Source organism: Fukomys damarensis, unplaced genomic scaffold (assembly GCF_012274545.1).
Source record: "Fukomys damarensis isolate Sample0158 unplaced genomic scaffold, DMR_v1.0_HiC HiC_scaffold_13, whole genome shotgun sequence".
In the NCBI taxonomy this organism is placed as follows: domain Eukaryota; kingdom Metazoa; phylum Chordata; class Mammalia; order Rodentia; family Bathyergidae; genus Fukomys; species Fukomys damarensis.
The window spans coordinates 33,170,445-33,182,100 of NW_022900925.1; the positions used below are offsets into that span (position 1 = coordinate 33,170,445).

General features: G+C 60.3%; 1 protein-coding gene across 1 annotated transcript; it reads right to left on the reverse strand.

Moving 5' to 3' along the window:
• Nucleotides 1-4,750: 4,750 nt before the first annotated feature.
• Nucleotides 4,751-10,452, reverse strand: Wfikkn2 (WAP, follistatin/kazal, immunoglobulin, kunitz and netrin domain containing 2). The gene is made up of 2 exons (XM_010620170.2): nt 9,686-10,452; nt 4,751-7,342 (listed from the first exon to the last, which is right to left on the reverse strand). The coding sequence occupies exons 1-2, from the start codon at nt 9,881-9,883 to the stop codon at nt 5,822-5,824; spliced, it is 1,719 nt and encodes a 572-aa protein (XP_010618472.1). The 5' UTR covers nt 9,884-10,452; the 3' UTR covers nt 4,751-5,821.
• Nucleotides 10,453-11,656: the final 1,204 nt, after the last annotated feature.

Genomic DNA, 11,656 nt, shown 5'->3' on the forward strand with positions numbered 1-11,656 from the left:
CCCGCAGACGCGTTTTCCCGGGACTGGACGAGCGTGGGTCCGAGGACGGCGCTGGCGGGGGAGCGGTCCGGAACGCGCCCGCCTCATCGCTGCTGCCTCAGCCCCTTCAGTGCTGACCGAGGCCTGAGAAAAATTGTACTATTGGGCTGGTGTGATGAGCACCGAGACGCGCAAAGCGTCAAGCATAATCCTTTTCCCCACACACGGGGAGGAGGAGGTCAGCTGGCTCTGAACATGCCTTTTCGTGGGAGTCCTAGAAATTCAGACTTCCTGGTTGATTACCAGGAAGAAAAGAGGAAGCAAAAGTGAAAGAAGAAACGTTTTCCTTGAGACAGGGTCTCGCTCTGTAGCCCTGGCTGGCCTCGAATTCAACCCTCCTGCCTCAGCCTCCTCCTGGGGTTACTGGCATTTCAGATCACTTCTGGCTTCCATTTCTGACTATTCTGAAATCTATGGGGGCGGGGGTTGGGCGTGGTGGCACACTTGTGTAATCCCAGCACTAGGGAGCCTGAGGCAGGAGGATCGCTGCAAATTTGAAACCAGCCTGGGTTGCACAGTGAGTTCAAGTGCAATCTGGTCTACAGAGTGAAACCCTGTGTCACGAAACAAAACAAAACAAAACAATCTGTGGTGGAAGACACTCTCCCTGTGGTTAAGAGCCCCACCTAGGTTTGTTTCCTGCTTGGCAGGGACCTTGGGCAAATTATCCCACCCCTCCCCACAAAGCCTGTTTCCTCCTGTCCGAAATGAGGAAAATATCAAATGCACTTCACAGGCTCATAAATATTTAATGAGACAATGCATGTCAGGCAAGCATTAAGTGCTGTTAGCTCTTAAAATGGAGACTGTCAGCAGATCATGGTGGGTCACAACTGAAACCCCAGAACTCTGGGAGGCTGAGGCAAGAAGACCCCAAGCTTGAGCCCAGGCTGGGCAACTTTCATGATTTAGGAAGACGCTGTCTCACAATTAAGAAAAATTTAAAAATGGCTGGGGATGTAGCTCCATGTGGAGCCATGAGTCCGATCCTTAGTACCATATATACTTGCACACGAAAGAAAATTGCCAGCTCCACCACGCCGTGTCTAATTGGTGATGGCTGCTCTCGGCCTAGGGCTCCCGACTGTGTCTCATTTCTAAATCTTGCCTGTTAGGTCACAGAGCAAAATTACTGGTTGTGATGATTGTGCGATGATCCTTCTCTTTAGTTGTCAGCAGCACAAGGGCCCCGAGGAGGTCCCCTCATTCTGCCTTCCCCTTTGGTGTATGGAGGTGGGGGTGGCGCTTAATCCAAGAAGGCTCAGATCCGGGGCCAGGAATGAAGGAAGGAGGCTCCCAGGAGGTCCCTACGGTCCCCATCTGCACTCAACACTGTTCTCTGCTGGCTGGGCCACCAGGCTCAGGGGTGTGTGTGTGTGTGTGTGTGTGTGTGTGTGTGTGTGGTTATTTGTCTACCTTTTCAGGAACTCTGGGAAGCTGAGCAACACCATCAAGGGCTCTCCTTGAAGGCCTGCGTGCCCCCTGGGAGAAAAGATGGGGCATTTTGAGGCTGGTATGGGGCCTGGGGACAATGGCAGTGGTGAAAGAGCCCACAGTTCTGGTGGCAGTAGGATCACGGGGCAGCACGCCAGCAAGTGACTCATAAAATGGAAGTCCCTGGAGTCCTGCAGGGCAGGAGCTGAGGTGAAGGCCACCAGAGATGGTCCCTGACCTGGCTTGAGCCCTCTGCTGAAGAGAACAAGAATACTGAGCAAGAATCCTTGGCAACATGATTACATAACAGATGTTTCTGTGATGATGGAAACATTTATTTACGTATGTACTGAGTCAGGATCTCGCTATGTAGCCCAGGTCAGCCTCGAACTCACAGTGATCTGCCTCAGCCTCCTGAGTGCTGGGATGACAGTAATCAAAATAGGGGTTGGTGGTGGATAACACTGAAGATGGGATTTCTTCCTCCATGAAATGTTTATGGCTCGCTTAGTTCATTCATTCAAGAAATACTTCTCCAACGCCCTAGGTGGCCAGATCTCATGCTAGTGGGCAAAGCACTTATTATCTTGGCCTCCTGAAGGCTGTAATTTAGGGAGGGATCTACTCAATGGTGCAATGGCAAGATAGTATCCAGTTTAAAAAGGGTCATGAGGGGCAGGGAGGTAGCTCAGGGAGGGGCACAGTGTCTGCCTGAAGCATGAGGTCCTGAGTTTGATTCCTGGTACCAAAAATAAACAAACAAACAAAAAGGGTCACGAAAATCAGATGTGATGGCACACACCTGTAATCTCTGCTACTCTGGAGGCTGAGGCAGGAGAATTGCAAGTTCAAGGCTGACCTGATTCTGCTTCAAAATAAAATTTTTAAAAAGCTGGGGGCTGTAGCTCAGTGGTAAAACCCTTGTGAGCCCTGGGTTCCATCCCCTGTACTGCAAAAAAAAAAAGACAGCCATGAGGATTAGGTTGGAGAACACACTGGAGGTGCCGCTCTGCCCAAATCAGATGGCAATCCTATGGGTCTGTTTTCATCCCAGCAGGGCCCTGGCAGTGGCCAAAGACCTGGGAAGGGCAGACACACCCAAGTGCCCACCTCCTCGTTTCTGAGCCAAGGTTCCGGGTCCCAGGTGAATCTGGGCCTGGAACACAGAGATTCCAGGAGAGGTGGGCAGGAGCCTTGCTGACGGCTGCCCTCTCCTTGCTCAGCAGGGCCAGCTGCGAGCTCAGCCTTCCTTCCCCTGACACAGCCAGACGCAGTGACCTCAGGGTGCATTCCGCAATGAGGGCACAGCCCAGAATAGAGCCCGGCCACCGTCCCGGCAGATTAATCACACGCTCCTCCGGGCAGGGGAGGCAGAGGAACAGGAGCCAGGAGGTGGGGCTGCAAGGGCAGGGGAGCCCTGAAAACCCCTCCCAACCCCTCTCACGGCCTGGCCCGGCCCGCAAAGCCTTCCTGGGCAACTGTTGGGATCTGGATCACAGTGAGCTCAAGCTGAGAAGCGGAAAAGAGGTCCAGGCAGCCTGGACCTTAGAGGCTTCCCCAAGAAGCCCAGACTCCGAGATGAGCAAGCACCAGCCTGATGTCTCGCTCAGGAATCTAGGCCGAGGCTGTGCGCACATGCGCGTGTCAGGAATACAGGTCACATGGCCAGGAGTAAACAGCCCCAGGGCTGGGGTGCCCCGTCAGCTGACTGCAGGTATCTGAGCCCTCTCTCCATGAGGCTCCGCACTGCCCAGCCTGCAGCAGGTGTGAGCGCGCGCGTGTGACACTAAGCCAAACAGCACAGCACGGACACTGGGAGCCTTGGCTCTGCTCCATAGCAGCTGTGTGGCCCTGGCCAGTCCCTTGCCCCTGGCCTTAGGTCCCACCTACAAAGTAGCTTTGTGCCTCCTGCAGTTGCCACAGAGAAGACAGGGATGGGGTCCAGTGCCTGTCACACAGCGAGCCCTTGCCTGGGATGTACTGTTAGGGGACAGGTAGATGGAGGACACCACCAAGAGCTGTAAATTGCTGTCCCTTCCCTGGCCAGGAACCTCTGGCCCCTGCTCTCTGGTCCCACTGTGCAGGGAATGAGATCAGACTCTGGAGCAGCTGGCAGGACAATGGAGCGGTGTCCCAGGAGGCTGGGACCCGGGGGGAGGCCGAGGGTGGAGAGGCCCAGCTGCCGGCCCAGAGGTCTTGACTGGTGGGAGACAGCAGGGCTGGAATAGGCTGGGTGGGGAGAGGGACAGGAGGGGAGGGAGGACCCAGGGGACCTGAGAAGAAAGGAGGGAACTTGTGTCCCCGGTGGACAGGGAAGCTGTGGGCCTTGGCCTCGGCCTTGGCCTCAGGCTCACTGTGGCCAGGGCCAGGCTGGAGCCAGGTGCCCTGGACTGAGTGAGGCCCCTGCTGCCACTCCCTGAAGTGGCACCTGTATAGCTCTGGGCAACACAGGAAAGACTGAGTGTGGGTTAAAGGGTGGAAAAACAAATGCCAGAAATGACGATTAGTTCTCAGGCACTGGTTCCCTAGGTGCCCATATTTTCTGAGCCCCAAATCAAATCCAAACCCTAGGAGTCAGGCACTGGGGCTGCTACAGGAAGCCACTTGGGGCCAGGCTGTGTTTCCCGGTGTTCCTTCGTCTCTATAAAGTGAGGCCCAGAGAGACCGGTTTCAAAAAACAAAACAAACAAAAATCTTGCGATGATCCTCCTGCTTCAGCCTCCCCAGTGCTGGATGACAGGCACTCGCCACCTCGCCCAGCTCCTTGCGTGCTCGGCGAGAGTGGCCGGCCTGGGCTGGGCAAGGCCTGGCCTGGATTCCTCCTTTGGGCAGTGGCAGAGGTGTCTCTTGTGAGGGACACATGAGCCATGAGTGCTCCAGACACCGTCCAGGGCTAGGCACCGCATGAGCCCAGAGGCCAAAGGCACCGCGGCTGCACTCCGGGCAGCTCTCTCCACGCCCTCAAAGCCAGGCTGTGCCAGGCGCACCCTGGAGTCACAGCTGGCAGATGCTGTCCCATCTCGCTCCTCTGACAGGACAGTCTCGGTGGCTATGGGGCAAGGGTCCTCATGGGGAGGGACCCTGAGGTGACCCCTGGCCCCCTGGGCGAAAGCCCCGCCCTCCCCACTTCAATGGCTCAGGGGCCGGGACATCCGCAGTGCACACCCCTCAAATTCAGTCTCGGCCGGACTTTCCCGAAAGGTCACCGGAGTGAACGACATCCACACCAGTCCTCCCTCACCCCACTTCAGCACCAGTGAATCACCGGAGGGGCGGCTGATGCTATGAACTTTTAATTAGCAGCTTCCTCCCTACACTGAGGAAGCACGGGGACGTGGGGACACCCCAGAGGCTTTCTGAGCTGGGGAGTGGCTGCTGGACCAGGCGAAGGGCAGAGGAGGGAGCAGGGGGGCAGATACAGAGTTGACAGAGGGGCTCCCATTCCTCTCTCGAGGGGTGGGGCAGTGGGGCCCACGCAGGAGTCTGGAAATGCACAAAAGAAGCCATCAGGGGGCTACTCCCCCCTTCCTTCCCGGCTGGGCCCCACCTACGCCTCCCTCCAAATCCCTGTGGGCGCCTCGGCGGCCACCAGAGGGAGACAGCGAGCAGCATTCCTCTCCCTCCCACAAGCTTTGAGTCCTCCATTACCTCCTCCGGCTGGGACTGGATCCTGGGGCCTCTGTCAGCCTTGGGCCTCCGCGAGCCCGCCACACACCAGGGGGAAATGCGGGACAGCGGACAGTGCCAGCCTGGGTCTGCGGGGGGGCCCCAGGGATTTGTGTGTGGGTGTGGGGCACCTAGGGACAGCTTTCTGATGTCTCCCCCGGCACCTAGGGAGCAATTCACAGATGTCCACAGCCTCTGCTCAGGGCAGTGTGTGCTGGGTTGATGGTGCCTCTGGCTTCCTGCTGCCTATGACCCTTCGCACAGTGGACCCTGCTCATGGTGGCCCGGAGGTTGTGGGGCACCTGTGACCCCCATGTCACCTCTGCAAGCTGAGTCACTCGGCTACCTGTCAGCCGCTCTTGAGCTCAGGTTGGGGAGCCGGGGAGGTGGTGGGCGGATCATCAGGAATAACCCTCACATGTCTAGTGATTTCTCCTTTGTCCCCCTGGGCTAAAAAAAGAAACACGGACCCTTCACTGACCCCAAAGACTAGAGGTGGCTCTCTACCCTCGGTGGCATTCCCCTGCCCCGTGGCCTGTGGCCCCGTGGCCTGTGACCGTGGCCCCGTGGCCTGTGGACCTTGGCTCCATGGCCTGTGACTGTCTTCCTCTGATCTTGCCCAGTTTGTGGCCTTAGGGGCCGTGGGATGGGGAGGTGAGGAGGGCCGGGGCAGGTGGTGGCCTCAGTGCAGGCCGGGGAACTCCTTGAGGACGTCACAGGTCTTCTTGTGTAAGACCTCACGGAGCTTCCTGACCCGCCGGGCGCTCGACGGGCCCACGAAGCTGTCGGGCCTCAGCATAGCCATGCCGCCCTCCACCTCGCCCATGATGATGAGCGGCGCCTCGCCCACCGTCACGTTGGGGCACGGGCATGCCCAGTCCACCTGCAGCATGGTGACCTCCAGCGGCTCCCGGCCCAGGAACTTGAGGCCCATCTTCTCGTCCTTGAGGACCTCGTCCACGGTCACCAGGGCGCGGCCGGCGTCGGCCTCCTCGGTCAGCTCTGAGACCCGGCCCAGGATGACGAAGTCGCTGCGGCAGAAGCTGGTCACGAGCTTCTGCCGCGGCTTGCAGGCCGGACAGCGCTGGTCGCCCCGAGGGAAGGGGCAGGACTCCTCGCAGGCCTCGCGGCTCTCGAAGTTGTTGCCGTTGCCCTCGCAGCCCCCGTACACGAAGGACTGGCACTGGCCCGTCTGGCTGTTGTAGGCCCAGCGCGGCGCGTAGGCCTTGCAGGGCCCCTGCAGGGCCGGGAGGCTGCACACGGCCAGCGGGCCCCGCATGCAGGCCAGCACGCACGCCTCGTAGGTGGCGAAGTGGTTCAGGTTGCGGTGGCAGTGGCCGAAGGAGAAGGTGCGGCAGTCGTTGGCCTGGGTGTCGAAGTGCCAGCGGGTCTGCTCCTCGCCGCAGTCCTCGCTGTCGGGGGGCTTCAGGCACTCGGCCACCGGGAAGGCCGTGCCGTCGGGGCCGCTCTCGGAGGGGGCCGCCGCCCGGCCGCCCCTGAGCACGGACAGCGGGAAGTCGGCCCGCAGGACCCCGGCGGCGTTGCGGGCGGTGCAGGTGTACACGCCGGCGTCCTGGGGCTGCGCGTTGTAGATGACCAGCTGCGCGATGTTGGTGACCACCACGTTGCCGCGCACGTGGTTGGGCCGCAGGACCACGTTCTCCCGGTCCTCCAGCTGCTTCTCCCAGGTGACCTCGGGCCGCGGCCGGCCCGCCACGTCGCACAGGAAGCTCACCGTCTCGCCCACGGTCACCGACTGGTGCGCTGGGTGGGGGAGCAGGGCGGGGGCCGCCAGGTCCAGCCCGGGGGTCTCTGGGGAGGCTGTGGTGGGGTGCGCCGTGGTCTCGGGCGGCGGCGGGCTGGTGTTGGGCCAGGTGAAGTGGTAGCGGCAGGGGACGACGGCCAGCGTGATGCCCCTGGAGCAGGCCTCGGCGTCCATGTAGCAGCGGTTGTAGTAGGTGAGGCCGTCCGAGGCGCAGGTGAAGCTGGGCTCCCTCTCGCAGCGGTCCCTGCACTTGCACACGGGCTGCCCGTCCCAGATGTCGCACTCCGAGCCCTGCTGCAGGCACGTGAAGTGGTCGCACGTGGCCTCCTTGGGCATGCCCACGGGGCCCTTCCTGCCCCTCATGTCCACGTAGCGAGCCGCCACGCAGCTCCTGGTCCCGCACACGTTGGGGCAGCACTTCTCGTAGGTCTCGCACTCCTGAAAGAGCCACGGGAAGACAGAGGGCTCCCAACACCGGGGCGGAAGGGAGGGGACCCGCATGTGGAGCCCAGCAGACCCTCACCTAGAACCCTGACACCTGTCCACCGCTGTGTCACCACTCACAGTGGGACAACCACTTCACAGGGGACGGTGCTCAGCCACAGAGAGGCCGAGCAACTTGCCTAGGTTGTACGGCTACACACACCTTCAAGAGGGAACTTCTGCTTTTTTGAGACAGGACCTTGCTATGTGGCCCAAGCTGGCCTCAAACTCCCAGCCATCCTCCTGCCTCGGCCTCCGAGGGCTAGGATCACAGGTGTGCGCCACCACACCTGGTTCTGAGAGAGGGCGTTTTCTTACCACCCGTTCACAGATTCAAATATGCAAGGGCAGGGGGTCAACATCCATATCACAGAGGGAGGCTGTGATGGAAACGGGCTTCAGGCTCCCAGCAGGGGCTCTGAAACCCATGCTGTGATTGCCCCAGTGAGATCCAGGCCAGCAGAGGGAGGCTGCCCCTGTGTCTTTTCTCCATCACCTGAAGAGGTCACCTCTGGGACAGCTGTCACCCACACCTCTCCTCCCCTTCAGGAAACCAGCGACACCAGGACCCATTAGGCCCGGGACATTGGAACTCCTGTCCTGCACCAAACCCTGGTGCCCAGCTCTGTGAGGGGCATTTCAGGGAGAAAGCAACAAGCAAAACATCCCCTTGTGTGGCAAAGGTCAGCCAGTCCTCCTGCGAGGCCTCGCCAGGCTGTAATCCTCTCTGACTTCTGTGGAGCCCCGTAAGGCATTAGTTTAATTCTTCGAAATTAGCACTATGCTCCTGGGGCCAACACAAACACGGATTTCACGTGGTGTTTTCGACAATAACACGCCGTGCCTGCTGGGGAGGCGGGCGGCGCTCCTAATCCTCCACCAGGTAGTCACTCTGAGAACTGCTCCCCGTGGGGGCTGGCCTCTTGTCCTTCCGACTTTTATTTCAGCCTCTTTGACATTCCACATCAGCTAAGAGGGGAAAATCGCCCCCTCCCCGGTGTGCCGAGCTATCCCGCCTCTCTTGTTTACTGTTCTCCCCCTTTGGGCTCAGAATGGGGACTTTGTTTTGCAGCTCTTGGTTGGCATCAGCTTTGAGGCCACCCCAGGGGAGGCTTTGAGATGGGGATGGGCCGTGCTCCGAGCCGGGGCTAAAGCAGGGGGCCCATGAGGTTGAGGAGGGCGGCCTGAGGGTCACCCTATTCCCTGGGACACTTTGGCCAGGGCGCTCCGTGGTGCCCAGAGACCCAGAACAGCTGGGCCCCTAGGGATCCTTAGAGGACTTCTTTTCTTTTCTTTTCTTTTTTAATGGTACCGGAGATCGAACTCGGGCCCTTGCGCTTGTGAGGGAGGCGGCAGAACCACTGAGCCAAGTCCCTGGCCCTTAGAGGTCTTCTGCTCCCAGGACTGTGATGTGCCCATGGGTGACCCATGTGGCCTTGGCTGCCTTCTCCAGTGTCCTGTGGTCCCCAAGTCTGCCTTCATTTTTCAGGCCAGTCTGTACCAGTGAAGCAGGCTTCCCACAAACAGAGGCACAGCCCATGGGGGCAGCCACTGGCCTTCCTGCTCTGTTTCCCTGGTGCCAGCGCTGCCCACTTGCAGCATCTGTCCTGCGAGGTCTGAAAATCGTCCCCAAGGTACTGGGAGGCAGAGCCGCACTCTCGGAGGGGCGGGGGCAGCCTTACGCTGCTCTGTGGATGACCTGAGGGTCTCTTGTGTCCCCCGTGATGCCTGGGACACTGCACCACCCTCGGAGCTGGCCACACCCAGGACAGAGTGAGCAGGGATGGCCTGGGGTCACCTCAGCAGAGGGGGCGTGGTGCCACGGAGCCAGCCCTGCTGCTGCAGCATCTGCTGAGGACTGGTGGCCGGCACGCAGTCCCCTGCCCTCCCCTGGACACCTGCACTGTCTGCTCAGAGCAGCTCTGCCCACCCTGCTCCTCAGCCTGGCTGTCCTCTGGGTCAGAGTCCAAACCCCAAGGAGGTGTCCAGAGGCCAGGTGGAACCTCAGCAACGTCGCCGGACGGACACAGATCCTGGCCCGCCTGGCCCTCTGAGCGTCCATTCTTACACCTATGAGCAGGTGGCCTGTGCCAGTCCAGGTGACGTGCCTGTGCCCACGGGAAGGTGGGGTCCTGCACTTCTAGCCTCGGAGAAAACTGGCCACCACACGCGTTTTACGGTCAGCACCAGCGCACAGCACAGGCCTTGCTCATCTCTGGTCTCCTGGGGGCACCGGTGTGGCATCCACCCCCAGCTCCCACCCCCGTCACACATCTTGGGCGCCGGGGCCCCACTCACCTGGTCTGCCTCACATTCCCGCTTGCAGGTGCTCTGCGCATCTACCCAGAGGTTGGGGTTCATGTCGTTGGGGCAGATGCCCGCGTGGGAGTAGCGGACGGGCGGCAGTGCCAGGCCTGGCAGGGGCACCCCAAGTAGCAGCAGCAGGAGCAGCAGCCCCCTGTGGGACCTGGACGGGTGACTCCCCAGGGCCCACATGGTCTGGTCAGGGTGGCCGGAGACCTCCCCTGAGAGGACGCCAGGGGCTGGGACCCGACCCACCGGTGCCTCCTCCTCCTCCTCCCCGGGTCCCGACACCTGCCCTCCCGCCCGCAGGTCTCCCCTTGAAGGCTGCTGCAGCGGCCAAGGCTCCTCCAAGTGCAGCCTGCTGGGCAGAGCGGCTCCAGATGAAAGCAGGATCTGGAGAAGGCAACCCGGCCTCCTCGGTGTGTAGGGACGGAGCCGCCGCGGGCCCCGAGCCTGGATTTATATCCTGGGCACGCCACCCGAGTGGGAGCCAGCTAACCTGACGCCTGTCACCGGCGGGCTGCGGCGCCTCTGTCCCGTGGCTGAGCCCAGACTTATTGCAGAAGGGGGAAGCTGGAGGCAGTTTAGGCAGCGTATCTGGCACGGTGGGACACCTGCTTGTTTTTGACTCCGGGAGGCCTTTAACCCCTTCAAGGGCCAGAAATGGCATGTGCGCTGGGGGGCCTGGCTCCGGGACACGCACGCTCACTTAAAGGAGGGTTTGTTTGCCTTTCCCCACCTCCCCGGGCTGGGCCCCCTCCTCCCCGTGGCCACCTTGAAAGAACACACAATCGCTTGTTACAAGGAAAGGACCTGAGCTGCCGGGGAGCGGAGCGTCGCCCAGCTCCATAGTACATTTGAGAGCAAATGACGTGGAAAAACAACAAGTTCACGGCCATTCCAGGGCGGGCCAGGGAGCGCGGGCCGTGTAAGCCGACTCCGGCACACCGGGTCCTGCTGGGGGTGTGCGCAGGGCTGCACAGTCTCCTCACAGTCCGCGTCTTTGCTTCCAGCTTCCGTGCCTTTTCCTGATCATTCCAGGGACTCACACCAGACATGCTCTGCCCTCCTGCCGGGGGCGGCACTTGTCACATTCCTGCTCCTCCATCAAACCCAAAAGCCAGGCGGTGACACAGCCAGCTGCCCTGCTCTCGGCCACCACCACGGCCACTGCTCAGTGAGCGCACTCTTGTTTGCTTTTATTCTTCTATAGTTTCTCTGGCATTGGCTGCAGGGAATGGGACACTACATCCCTAACACTTTTCTTTCTTTCTTTCTTGAAACAAGGTTTCCAAACATTGTCCAGGCTGGCCTGGAACTTGCAATCCTCCTGCCTCAGCCTCCCAAGTAGCTGGGACTACAAGCGTGTGTCATGTGTCTCCAGTGAGGTCCCTCTGGGTGGCAGGCACTGTGCTGGTCTTTTCCTGATCATTCTCTTCTGGTTTCTTGCTTCCTCCAGCCCAGGGAGGAAGTTCATAGTGGAAGGACCCAAGTGACTTAGCCAGGGGCGCAGCAAGCGAGGACAGGGGTCCAGGTCACGCACAGAGCAGTGCAGGCTTCGTGTCATCCTCACTGCGATTTTGCCTCTGTTTTAGATCTGAGGCCAAGCCCCTGTTCTGCATCACACAGCTCTGTGACCCTACCATGAACACAGAGAGCGGGGACACCGGTTGCAGGGGGGCGGCAGGCGCCTTTTGGAAACCACCCTTCTCCAGCCATCTGCCAGAAACGACAAGGGGCAGCCCCAAGTCTGGTTTCTGCAGAACGGACCAGACATTTCTGAAAATCGGGGGCTGTTTTTGTGGAGGGCCTGGGAAGAGAGCCAGAAACTGCCAGGGGCCAGAGGGTGATTTCCCTCCCATTCCGCAGGAAAGGGCCTCTCTCCCGGAAAGGCTGAGGAGCCCGCAGTGGGCTGAGCGTGTTTGTGTTGGCCACTTGGTGCTGGGACTGCGGAGGGGATGCACA